Consider the following 14,347-nt stretch of genomic DNA (forward strand, 5'->3'; position numbering starts at 1 on the left):
TTCTGGCTTGAATAGCATTTTTACCTTTTCTATTGTAAAACAGTAAAATATGACGAAAATGCTGCTTATTGGTCTCCATATTTAAAAGGGCACCAACCAAAAACTATTGCGTAGAATCAGTTGGACTTTTTCACACACAAGCCTTCCTATATCAGCTCTGAAAACATATAATGATTATGCGGCTTAAGTGTGAAGTTGAGTGCAAAAAAATACAATTAAATCTTCTGTCGGGAAAAAACGAAATTACTTTCCGAACAAGCCAATATGATGATAACAATTAAAGTCGAAAACATTATCGAGTTTAATATATTTCGAATGATGTTTTATGACACTTATTATTAGCAATGTAAGTGATTTTTGTTATTAAAAAGAAATCATTACGTAGATCTCTCTCTCTCTCTCTCTCTCTCTCTCTCTCTCTCTCTCTCTCTCTCTCTCTCTTATTTATCAGATATTATTTTGATCGTGAAATCGGATTTTTATGTTTTAAAATTAGATTAATTCATTATTACTATACGAATGCATTTCTTTTACTCGTGTTTTTTTACGTGTGTGTAAGAAAAAAGAATAAAAATAATAAAAAAGAAAGAGAAATTAATGAAAAAGACAAAGGAAATAAATAAAATATTATACGTCAAAATTATTGAATTATTATTTGCATATACTATTGTATATGCAAATGGAATGAAATAAAAAATGGAAGAAGTGCTATGAAGATAATAAGAATGGTCCAAGGCCGTGTACCTGCAAGTTTTCTTATGTTTAAGAAAAAGTCTCTACTTTTCTGTAATAAAGACTTATTTATGTACTGTCTCGATTGTCGCTGAAAATTTTTATTAAAAAAAAAAAAAAAAAAAAAAAAGAGAGAGGAAAAAATCGTCTGCGAATAAATTAAGATGAAACATTTAGACAAGTGCTATTTGTTCTTTTAAATCTTTCTAATTAAATTATTAACACGATTGTAATATAATAATTAATATAATTTTATTAACGAATAATGGATAAGTATACGTATGTCTGTCTGATATTATATTTAAAGCAAATAAATTTCGATCATTTTCACGATCGATCTTCATACGTCTCATTTATGACGTATCATACAGACATATCATATAGACATTTATACGTATTATACATATAGACATTTATGACGTATCATACAGACGTATCATATAGACATTTATACGTATCATAAATGACGCATCATGTATGAAATTATTTCTCTCTCTCTCTCTCTCTCTCTCTCTCTCTCTCTCTCTCTCTCTGTCTCTCTCTGTCTCTCTTTGTCTCTCTCTCTCTCACTCTCTCTCTCTCTCTCTCTCTCTCTCTCTCTCTCTCTCTCTCTCTCTCTCTCTCTCTCTCTCTCTCTCTCTCTCTCTCTCTCTCTCTCTCTCTTCATATATATATATATATATATAGAGAGAGATGTGATATAAGTATTAGGTTAGGAAACTATGAAACGGGCGTTTTTGTTTAGTAATTTATTTTCATTCAACGCCTGTTTCATAGTTTCCAACCTAATATATATATCACATCATTCAATAAGTCTTTGGTCTAGCTAGGAAAAACAAAATTTTTTTTTAGACTTTATTCGTCAACATACTCCTCTCCTTTAGGAATGATACATTCATTCCAACGCTCTTCTAACTTTTCGATGCCTTTTTTATTAAACAATTTCTTTTTATGGCTCAAAGTAGATCTCAATTTCGGCAATCACATCATCACGTTTGAGCCAGATTTGTAATAGTTTTTCTTTTTTTCTTTTATCTAAAGTTTACATTTATCTTTGTAGATACCTATGGAAATGTACAAATGATGAAAAAGCTATGGGAAAGAAACGAGCAGGATAATAATGGTGTCATAGATAGTTTTAAGACAATTGACAAAGATTCGTCTTACGCAGATTTTAAAAAATTGACACCAATACAAACGTTTTATCATGGAGAAAGCATATTAATAACCGGTGGGACAGGATTTCTTGGAAAATTATTAATTGAAAAGTTATTAAGAGGATGTCCAGGTATAAAGTGTATTTATTTATTGATACGTTCAAGAAAAGGGAAGGATGTGTCTCAGCGCTTGGAAGAGATGTTCGGGAATGTGGTGAGTTTTATTTTTCTTTTTCTTTTTTCTTTTTTATTAGTTTTTTTTTTACTTTCGATCGATTATTAGAAAAAAAAAGGTCAATCAACTCTTTATCAAAAATCGAATAATCTTCCATCCCCCAATACAACCCATTTCAGTCCAAATTAATCATTCTCAATTAATTAAATGTTAAGATTACAATTAATCTTTTAACGACGAAAGATTTTTTTTAATTTAAATTAGATCAGTTATATAAAAATAATTGACTTGATAGAATTTATGTAAAAATAATCGGATGTCGATATTTTTTGCGCATTAAGATTGTTCGATAAAAATGTTTTTCTGTTTTTTTTTCTTTTTTTTTTTCTAAATGAAAAGTTAAAACGGACTTCGTTCGTGCAATAGAATGATTTATTTTCTTTTTTTTTTTTTTTTTTTTTCTTTTTTTTTTTAATGTAACAAGAATTTTCTTTTTACTCAGATAATCGTGCATGATTAGATTAAATTTGAAGATTCGATAGATTCGTTAGTTTTATTTTTGTTCAAAATAATTAGCGAATACTTATTATATTATATATATATATATTTATTTATTTATTTATTTATTTATAAAGCTTTATTTCCTTTAAAAAAGATCGTGTTAAAGAATGATATTTTTCGGGAATAATTTATGCACAAATAAGAAGTTTTTTCAAAAATTCATAAACAATATACGGTAGATTAAACCTTCGTCTTTAAAATAAGACCTTTTTCATGAAAATCGATCAAGAATTATCGCCTGTTTTCATTGATGACGTGAACAATTAAAAAATCAGGGATAATGAACAGCCTTAATCCTGAATTAACTTAATGTTTTCATTTTACCTAAGAAATAGTAATTCGTTATTTAAGTAGATATTGAATTAATATAAAAAAAAAAAAAAAAAAAAAAAAAAAAAAAAAAAAAAAAAAAAAGAAGAAGAAAAAAATGTTAATTAAGAAATTATCGATTTGAGGAATTTTAAATCGTGCTAAGAGTCACTTTTCTTGGCGCAATATATATATTAGGTTGGAAACTATGAAACGGACGTTTTTGTTTAGTAATTTATTTTCATTCAATGCCCGTTTCATAGTTTCCAACCTAATATATAAGTATCAGGTTGGAAACTATGAAACGGGCGTTTTTATTTAGTAATTTATTTTCATTCAACACCCGTTTCATAGTTTCCAACCTAATATATAAGTATTAAGTTGGAAACTATGAAATGGGCGTTATTGTTTAGTTATTTATTTTCATTCAACGCCCGTTTCATAGTTTCCAACATAGTATATAAGTATTAGGTTGGAAACTATGAAACGGGCGTTTTTGTTTAGTAATTTATTTTCATTCAATGCCCGTTTCATAGTTTCCAACCTAATAATTATATCAACGTGTTTAAGTGTGACAATAATGGAATATAAAATTCTTTATGTCTATGGTTCCTTTTTTTGTCAGTTATTTTCAAAACTTAAGGAGAAAGAACCGACATTTCGAAATCGGATAATCCCAATCGAAGGCGATTGTACCTTATCGAATCTTGGTATATCGATAATCGACAATGATGAACTCATAAAAGAGGTATCCATTATTTTTCATGTTGCTGCAACTGTAAAATTTAATGAGAAAATAAAATTGGCGACGGCTATCAACGTTCGAAGTTTGAAGGATTTGATAAACTTATCGAAGAACATGCCGAAATTAAAGGTAAAAATTTTCTATGCGTTTCATAAAGAAACGAATTTTGAATTTCAAAAAATTCAAAAAATTATGTTTTCAGGGATATATGAATATATATATATATATATATATATATATATATATATATATATATTTTTTTTTTTAATCTCTACCTTTTCTTTTTATTTTTTTTTCTTCTTTTCTTTTTACTTTTTTCTTTTCAATCTTTTTAGTTTTATTTTCCTTTTTCTTTTTTCTTTTTTCTTTTCAATCTTTTTTATTATCTTTTTATTTTATTTTTTTTTCCACTTCTTCCTTCAAATTCACTCCAATATTTTTATTTTCCTTTTTCTTTTCAATTTTTTTATTATCTTTTTATTTATTTATTTTTTTTCACTTCGCCCTTCAAATTCATTCCAAGAGTGTAACAAAATTAAAACTCGAAAATTCGACAATTTTTTCGACTTGTTTGTTTTAATTATCGACAAACCGTAAAAGAAAAATGGTCGCCGGAAAATGTTTTTTTCGATAAAAGTTACTTCGTTTTATTCAGACTATCGTTTGTTAAAAGATTTATCGATTGTTCATTTAATCGGATATTATAAACAAGAATATAAACAAGAATATTAATGATTTTTAGAAAGAATTTATTTATTTATTTTTTTTTTTTTGTCATATTCTCCTTTTTTACGTGAAATCTTAATCGGTAGTTTATTTAATTATGAAATAGCATATTTTTTTTTTTAATTATTTTTTTCTTTTAATTTCTTTTTTTTTTCTTTATTTATATTGTTTATTTATATTTTTTTTATAATATTATTTTTTATATTTCTTTAAATTTAAATACAAATTTAAATACAAAATATATAATATAGAAGACATAATAAATAATATAGAAGATATTCATCATATACAGAGTGTTCGTTTTATAAATGTTCGAGCTAATATGTTATGCGACTGATTGATATTAAAAGAAAATTTTTCCAAAATAATTTCCATCATTTTGAGTCAATTAAAAAAAGCACTGAAATATCCAATTTTTCTCTTTTCTTTTATTTACGATCTTTTCGAGAGATCAAATATCAATATTATTCTTCTTTTTTTCTTTTTTTTTTTTTTTTTTTTTTTTTTAATTTATATTATTTGTATATTTATATCGACATTTGCAATCCGATAAACAATCCATAATACAAATGTTTTACGAGATACGATTTTCATTGTAAATAATCACTACTGTATAAAAAAAAAAACAAAAAAAAAAGAAAAAAAAGAAGAAGAAAAGAGAAAGAAAAAAAATGACACATTAAATATTATGTTGACTTTCATAATTAGACACAAATTATGAGTAAACAAAAAAACAAAAAAAAAAAAAATGAGAATATATTAATACAGAAATTTATCGTGTGATACATTTTAACATTTTTTTTATTTCTCGTATTATCATAATTTTTTGTCGTTTTTCTTAAGGATTTCCTCATCATGTGAAATAATTCATACAATTCATACTGAATATATATGTGTTTTCAAAGTTATCAATATATATATATATATATATGTATATATAAATATAAGAAGCTTATTGAATCGTTGGCATTATTGGGATTAGAACATCTCCATTAGAAAATACAACAAAAATTCAATGATTACATTAGAAATAAATATTTCTAATAAATAAATATTAGTTACATTTTATAGTTATCTCAGTTTTTCTTTACCACACTATATAGTGTTTACCATGTGATTATGATTAAATTAATTTATTTTTATAAATGTTAAAAAAAAAAAAAAAAATAAAAGAAATATTAAAAAAAATAATTGACATGTGACGTACGTTTGACACAATGATAAGAAAACGATTTCATTAATACAACAAGAAATTTGTTTTTCTATTAAAAGATTTTCTATTAAAAAATTTCTATTAAAATAAAATAAGGAAATATTATACTATATATTTTCATAGTTATTTCCATTGATTAATCATAATGATTTCACACTAATGAAAATATATTTTTAGAATGAAAAAGAAAACAAAACAAGATTATTAACATTTTTCTATTTATAACTATTTTTCTAATTACAAAAATAATTCGCAGATCTTATATCAAACGATAGTACCGATTAAAAATAGATAATCCTTTTCTTTGAAAACATTTCTTTCCTATTCATTATCATTTTTCTAATTTGAATATGAAATTGAAAAAAAAAATAGCCGTATTTTCGGCAATCGATTTTCAATCATCTTGAAATGAATTTTCTGAACAACAGAAAAAAAATAGCGTAATATATTTATCTATTCATATATGTTCTATCGATCTTTTGAAGTATTATAATTTTTTTCATAAAATTTTAAGTAACTCTACGTTACTTTTAACGATACGAGAAAATACATTATCTTGATAGAATATGTTGCTATGATAGAATATGTTGTAGACCTATCAAAAAAAAAAAAAAAAAAAAAGAAAAAAAATGAAAAAAAAAATGAAACTGAAACCACGACGAAAAAAAGAATAACCTTGAATTAAAAAACATTGGATCATAGTAATGCATGACTCATATGAATCGAAAATGATTCATTTATTCGTCATTTTCTCGTATCAAAGTAACAGAGTTATTGCTTTGTAACAGGATTATTGAGACATACTGTATATATTGATGAACATCAGGATATTTCAAGATAATATTTGACTTTAATAAATCTTCGATATCTTTGATATTTCAGAGTTTCGTTCATGTGTCATCTATTTATGCCAATTGTATGGAGAGTTTGATTGAAGAGAAATTTTACGAACCACCGATGGATTCTGATAAATTGTTAAATTTGGTTGACAGCATCAATGAAAAATTACTCGATGAAATTACACCGCGGTATGTTTATTTTCAAACATATAAATCATTTCACGCAAAAGTTTATTTAGAAATAATCAATAATATCAGCATCGATAGTCATTTGAAAATCTTTTCAAAATTTTTAAATTCAATATCGATAAATAGTCTTACGTTATTTAAAAATATTTAAGTTAAATAATGGGTTGTTCGGAAAGTAATTCCGTCTTTTTTTTTTTTTCTTTTTTTGTGAAAATGAAAGACAATTTTCATATAATGAACAAATATTTTATTAAATTATATATTGGCCATTCTGGTCCAATATCTTTTACCATCTTTCTGGTAGTAGCATGATTCCACGCTCATAAAATTTTTGGTCTTTGCTGGCAAAAAACTGATCGAGGTGGTTCTTGACCTCCTCATTTGAAGTGAAGGTTTTATCGTCTAAAAAATTTTGCAGTGACCGGAACAAATAATAATCCGAAGGTGTCAGATCTGGGGAATATGGTGGGTGTGGCATTGTATCCCATTCAAGCTGCAAAAGCTTTAGGCGAGTGACCGAATTTGTATGAGGTCTCGCATTATCTTGGAGAAACACTACACCTTTTCTATTGATTAATTCTGGCCTTTTCTGTTGAAGTGCATCATTCATTTTGTCCAGCTGATGACAGTAGACTTCCGAATTAATTGTTGTGTTATCCGGTAAAATCTAAAAAAAAACAATTCCTTTAAAATCCCAAAAGACAGAGATAAATTTTAAAAGACCAAACAGACAGCATCATCTTTTTTTGATGGATATTGGCTTTGGAAATGCTTTGAGCCGGTTCATCTTTTTTGCTTCATGATTTCTTGCGTTTGACATTGTTATATACAACCTATTTTTCGTCCCCCGTAGTGATGCGCTTCAAAAATGGATCATTTTCGTGACGTTTGAGAAGCGAATCACAGACGTCAACGTGACGACACAAATTTCTCTCCGTGAGAACATGGGGTACCCATATACCGAGTTTCGAGGTTAAACCCAGGCCTTTCAAGTGGTCATAAACAATTAAATTTGATAAATTCAACCTCTCACCGATCTTACGCGTTGTTATTCGCCAATTTGCATCAACTAATGCCTTTATCGTGTCTTTATCAGCTTCAATCGGCCTTCCAGAACGTGGTGCATCTTCGACATTAAAATTGCCGGATTGAAATTTTGCAAACCAGTTCTGGCACTGGCATACTGTCAATACATTTTCTCCATACACATCGTTAATTTTTTTCTGGCTTGAACAGCATTTTTACCTTTTCTATAGTAAAAAAGTAAAATATGACGAAAATGCTGCTTATTGATCTCCATATTTAAAAGGGCACCAACCAAAAACTACTGCGTAGAATCAATTGGACTTTTTCACACACAAGCCTTGCTATATCAGCTCTCAAAACATATAATGATTATGCGACTTAAGTGTGAAAAAGAATACCATTAAATTCTTTGTCGGGAAAAAACGAAATTACTTTCCGAACAACCCAATACTAATAACTTAGTCTTACGTCATTTAAAAATCTTTAAGTTGTATATAATGAATGTAGTTTTACATCATTTCAAAATCTTTAGATTGAATATAAAGAATGTAGTTTAACATCGTTTGAAAATCTTTAGGTTGAATATTGATATCATAATTCTACGTCGTTTTAAAATATTTAAATTGAAATCAGTAACGTAGTTGTTTATATCGTTTAAATATCATCAGATTGAGTATTAGGTTGAATTTCAGAATGAATTTCTAAATCTTCAGATTAAATATCGATAACGTGGTCGTAAATCATTTAAAAATTTTTAACTTATGTATCCGTAACGTAGTTCCACTTTATTTCATAATCTTTAAATTGAATTGACGCCATTTTAAAATTAGTACATATTACTCTAGGAAAGATACCTTCGTAAAATTTGTCAGATAGCAACAGAATGCATTATATAGAGAAAAAAAAAATGTCTACAACTTTAAAGTATCTGCAAGGAATATTAGATTTGATTCAAAAAACTAGATTGATAGTAGATAGAAAGTCCGAAAAAAGAAAATAAGAAACGTAAAGTAGTTTTATTTGCAGATTTTACAAAGTTTCGTTACATAAATATTTTTGTCGGATATCTTAATAAAGGATATTTTTATTAAAATATTAAATTTTAATTGTTAATCTGTTTGTTCAATTTTCATTTAAATTTATTAAATTTTATTGCTAAACATATTAAACATATCCGTGGTATTGTTTCTTAATTTGTTAATACATTTTTATATTTCTCGTTATTATTAGATACTACGTAAAATTATTACGTAAGACAAATCTGCAAAAAATGTTATTAAAAAGTTTTTGATCACAGTAAATTCGTTATAGTCGTTAAAAAAAAAAAAAAAAAAAAAAAAAAAAAAAATATTTATTTATAATCCGTATAGAATTTAAACAGATATTTCAATTTTAATATTTCCAATAATTTTTCATCAAACATTTAACTTATTTTTTTTGTTTTTTTGTTTGTTGAGTTTTGTTAGCAATAAATGATTATAAGTATCATATCAAGAAGTAATATTTTTTTTATACTCGCACACATTTAATCCTGTAGTTGTGCCTGTGTGATGTAGGATACCACTGATCGATTTTGACCTCAATTAAAACAATTTGCGCACTGCATGATTCAAATGAATTTTTTTTTTTTATAATGATTGAATTAAAAATGCGTTTACAAATCTAGTAATTATATTATTTCCGAATTATTCATTTTGTATAATTGACGGCTGTTCAAAGTGCATCCCGCAAGTAAACAATTTAAAATTATTTTGAGAAGTGCAGAATGGATGTGCTATGGATATTTTAGAAATTACATGCGGCATCCAATTGAACATCCTACGAATTAATTTACTGTGTTAATTAATAAATATACATTTAATAATTAACGAATAATAAATATGCATTAACAATAAACTTTATTTGACATTAGATTACTCGGTATATGTCCGAATTCTTACGTGTACACGAAAGCTGTTGCCGAGAATGTCGTGAAAAAGAATATTGGGATAATACCAATTGGAATATTTCGTCCAGCAGTTGGTAAATATTAACGTAAAATAAATAATGTAGTAATTCTTGTAAAAAAAAAAAAAAAAGAAAAAAAAAAAAAAAAAAAAAAAAAAAAAAAAAAACGATGTATGTCAATTGATGTCAATTAATTTCCAGTAATATCAACTTATCGAGAACCCATTCAAGGATGGGTTGATAATATATACGGACCAATCGGAATTGGATTAAGCGCTGGACTTGGATTAATGCGAGTAATACATTGTGATGGTTCAATAAAAATTAGTTTAGTACCGGGCGATATGGTGATCAACGGTTTAATCGCTAGTGCCTGGGACATTGCATATAATCAAAGGTACAATAAAATAATTTTTATTTGAAAATTAGCGAATCCGTGTGTTTCGTTTTTTTTTTGTTTTTTTTTGTTTTTTTTTTTTTTATATTTAATCGAATAAATAATATTTCAGATTGAACGACATTCCTATATACAATTATGTGTCTAAGGATAATCCAATAACTTATGACGATTTAAAAGACAAGGCTGTCAAATATGGATTGCAATTTCCTACTGCAAAAGCAATTTGGTATTATAGCTTTAGAAATATAAAACATCGGTTGGTTTATATCTTTTACATGTACTTTCTACATTTATTACCAGCTCTTATTGTGGATACGTTCGCTTTGTGTATCGGTAAACAGCCAAGGTAAGCTTCTCTCTCTCTCTCTCTCTCTCTCTCTCTCTCTCTCTCTCATTTTATTTTTTAAAAGAAAAATTTCATGCGATTGATATTCCTTTTTGACCAAGATTGCTTGGTTAATCCTTAAACTGATTTAATCCTAATTGATCCCGAGATCAATTTCTATCTGAATTAAAACAATTTGCATCATTATATGATTCATGAATTTTTTTTTTTTTAATGACAAAATTGAAAATGCATCTTCGAATCTACTAATTATATTGTTTCTAAGACTTGAAAGAATATATAGTTTTTTTTTTTTTTTTTTTTTTTTTTAAGTCAAATTATTCATTCCGTATGAATGTCAGTGAAATGATGTTGAAAGTGCCTGGCTTTATAACGCATCTCAAGTGTACAATTTGAAATTATTTTGAGGTGTACGTAACTAGGGTTAATGCAACTCTCCTAATGTCATCTCAATTCTGTTTTAGTCTAAAATCTGCATATAATCTAATCCATTTATTATATTCATGAATTGATCTCCATCTTGTCAACCTATAAGTTTCCGTAAATTCAAGGTAAAAAAAAATTAAATTGATTTCTCAAGATACTCTCTATCGATCTATCTCTTCTACCGATCAAAATATCGATCAAATTTTTCGATCAAATTTTCGATTTTTATCGATCAAATGCTTTATTTACGCGACAATTCCATGTCTTTTTATTTTTTATAACATTTAATAATGTTATCTTTAGCACTATTCTGTATTGCCTTGTATCGAAGATCTTTATTATTTTTCTTTCTGTAGTAATTTTTGTTTATAATTCACTTTTATAAAATGCCGTGTTTCAAAACAAAACAAAACAAAACAAAAACAAAAACTTACAAGAACAATCTTCTAATACATTGATCTATATTCTAATGGAAATAATTGTTCGGAAAATAATTTCGTTTTTTTTTCTTTTCCCTTTTTTTTTTTTTTTTTTTTGAGAAAATGAAAGACACTTTTCGTATAATGAACAAATATTTTATTTAATTATATATTGGCCATTCTGGTTCAATATCTTTTACCATCTTTCTGGTAGTAGCATGATTTCACGCTCATAAAATTTTTGATCTTTGCTGCCAAAAAACTGATCGAGGTGGTTCTTGACCTCCTCATTTGAAGTGAAGGTTTTACCGTCTAAAAAATTGTGACCGGAAAATTGTCAGCATCTAAAAAAACAGTGACCGGAACAAATAATAATCCGAAGGTGTCAGACCTGGAGAATATGGTGAGTGTGGCATTGTATCCCATACAAGCTGCAAAAGCTTTAGGCGAGTGACCAAACTTGTATGAGGTCTCGCATTATCTTGGAGGAACACTACACCTTTTCTGTTGATTAATTCTGGCCTTTTCTGTTGAATTGCATCATTCAGTTTGTCCAGCTGATGACAGTAGACTTCCGAATTAATTGTTGTGTTATCCGGTAAAATCTAAAAAAAAAAAAACAATTCCTTTAAAATCCCAAAAGACAGAGATAAATCTTAAAAGACCAAACAGACAGCATCACCTTTTTTTGATGGATATTGGCTTTGGAAATGCTCTGAGCTGGTTCATCTTTTTTGCTCCATGATCTCTTGCGTTTGACATTGTTATATACAACCCATTTTTCATTCCCATTAATGATGCGCTTCAAAAATGGATCATTTTCGTGACGTTTGAGAAGCGAATCACAGACGTCAACGCGACGACACAAATTTCTCTCCGTGAGAACATGGGGAACCCATATACCGAGCTACGATGTTAAACCCAGGCCTTTCAAGTGGTCATAAACAATTAAATTTGATAAATTCAACCTTTCACCGATCTTACGCGTTGTTATTCGCCAATTTCCATCAAGTAATGCTTTTATCGTGTCTTTGTCAGCTTCAATCGGCCTTCCAGAACGTGGTGCATCTTCGACATCAAAATTGCCGGATTGAAATTTTGCAAACTAATTCTGGCACTGGCATACTGTCAACACATTTTCTCCATACACATCGTTAATTTCTTTCTGGCTTAAACAGCATTTTTACCTTTTCTATAGTAAAAAAGCAAAATATGACGAGAATGCTGCTTATTGGTCTCCATATTTAAAAGGGCACCAACCAAAAACTACTGCGTAGAATCAATTGGACTTTTTCACACACAAGCCTTGCTATATCAGCTGTTAAAACATAATGATTACGCGGCTTAAATGTGAAATTGGGTGCAAAAAATACAATTAAATTCTCTGTCGGGAAAAAAACGAAATTATTTTTCGAACAATCCAATATTTTCCTACGCACGTCGTATCCATTCCATTACAGTCAAATCATACATGGAATTCTCAATAAATTTACATTTTCATTCAAGGTTACTTAAAATATATAACAAAATTCACCAATTTTCGGACGTAATTAATGTTTTTACTACAACCGAATGGCAGTTAACAAATGAAAGATGGGAGGAACTGTTAAAAAAATTAACAGTGGAAGATCGCCAATTGTTTTTCTGTGACATAAAGGAACTAATATGGGATACTTTTTTTGAAAAATATATATTAGGGATAAGATTATACGTCATGAAGGATCCCATTGAAACTCTTCCACAAGCTCGTATAAAATGGCGAAGGTATTTTCTTTCTTATCTTTTATTTAACTTCATTATTTATCTGTGACAATGATCTTCGAATGATACATTTTTTTGTTGAATTTTCAAGGCTTTACTGGATTCATCAAACATTGAAACTTATTATTGTCTCTGTTCTTTTAACTATAACATGGGCTATAATTTTGAGACTATTTGTAATTATTGACTATGCGTAAAATTAACACAGCGACATCAATTATGACAACCGAAAAAAAGAAAATCGTAATTGATACGTTTTGCCAAAATAAAAGAATCAAAAATCTGTTTTATTCAATGCATTCATAATAAATGAGATCATTTATGGGATAGATACAATTAATATGGGGAAAAATGCATTTTTTTTTTTCATAAAATTTCATATGGATGTTGATATTTGATTTTCTTTTTCTTTTGTTATTTATTAAATTACTTACTTGTAAAAAGTAAAATAAATGAAAAAAAAGAAGGCTTAATTTTGATCTTTTGTATGTTTTCATTTTAAACGATCAAAACCTTACTAAATCCATATTTTTGAAAGACAATATATTACGATCATATTGCACTTTGACATTTACAGGAAGGAAATGAAAATTAGTATGAAATAAAAAGTTCAATAATTGAGCGTCGGGTTTAACGTCTATATCGTTGTAATCACTATAAAATCTTCATTCTTTTGTTTTCTTTTATTTTTCTCTTTGGAATGCGATCGAATGCAATAGTCCCAATTTTTCAAAATTCCTAAAAAAATATCAATTTTTACTTTTTTAATTTCGAGTCATAAATCGTTGCATACAATTGGGTATATCGATAGGATTAAAGATGGGATGAGACCAATTGTTTGTATCTGTCTTTACAGTTCAATGCAAGAATAAGAAATATGCTGGAAAGAATGGAAATTTCTTGTAAAAGTGAAGTACAATATAAACATCTATTTAAAAAAATAGAATACTGTATATATATAATTGAATTGAATTATCATATATTCTTATATTACAAATATATTTTATATTGATTATTATATATTATTATATGTTATTATATTATTATTAAATATTAAATAAATATATTTATATTTATTATAAAATTATTATGTATTTTTATTATTATGTTTATTTATTATTTTTATTTATTTTTTTTTATTATTATGTTTATTTATTATTTTTTTTAGATTATTTTACTAGAATTATTATTAGTATTATTATTAGAATTATTATCTGATCGGTCTCTTTTTTTTGTTTTTGTTTCTTAATTATCAATCAATTTAGTTATAAATAATTTATCAATTTACATATATAAATATCGAAATCTCGAGTGTAATTAAAAACATACGAAGTAAATTAATTGATTTTTCTTTGAAACTTATTACTAATAATCCT

The 14,347-nt window shown here is 26.9% G+C and overlaps 1 protein-coding gene across 5 annotated transcripts in view; it reads left to right on the forward strand.

Moving 5' to 3' along the window:
- Positions 1–13,906, forward strand: part of LOC118450640 (fatty acyl-CoA reductase wat-like) — a 36,545-nt gene extending 22,639 nt beyond the window's left edge. For all 5 annotated transcript variants that reach the window (XM_035886513.2, XM_085664129.1, XM_035886515.2 and 2 more), the window contains 8 exons: positions 1,793–2,103; positions 3,560–3,808; positions 6,501–6,646; positions 9,585–9,694; positions 9,821–10,016; positions 10,129–10,365; positions 12,717–12,974; positions 13,063–13,906. In XM_035886513.2, coding sequence (XP_035742406.2) covers positions 1,813–2,103; positions 3,560–3,808; positions 6,501–6,646; positions 9,585–9,694; positions 9,821–10,016; positions 10,129–10,365; positions 12,717–12,974; positions 13,063–13,168 — 1,593 coding nt within the window. In that variant the 5' untranslated portion in view covers positions 1,793–1,812 and the 3' untranslated portion in view covers positions 13,169–13,906. The remainder of the gene's footprint in view (positions 1–1,792; positions 2,104–3,559; positions 3,809–6,500; positions 6,647–9,584; positions 9,695–9,820; positions 10,017–10,128; positions 10,366–12,716; positions 12,975–13,062) is intronic.
- Positions 13,907–14,347: the final 441 nt, after the last annotated feature.

The sequence above is a fragment of the Vespa mandarinia genome, chromosome 25 (genome assembly GCF_050613455.1).
Source record: "Vespa mandarinia isolate Hongniang chromosome 25, ASM5061345v1, whole genome shotgun sequence".
Classification (NCBI taxonomy): domain Eukaryota; kingdom Metazoa; phylum Arthropoda; class Insecta; order Hymenoptera; family Vespidae; genus Vespa; species Vespa mandarinia.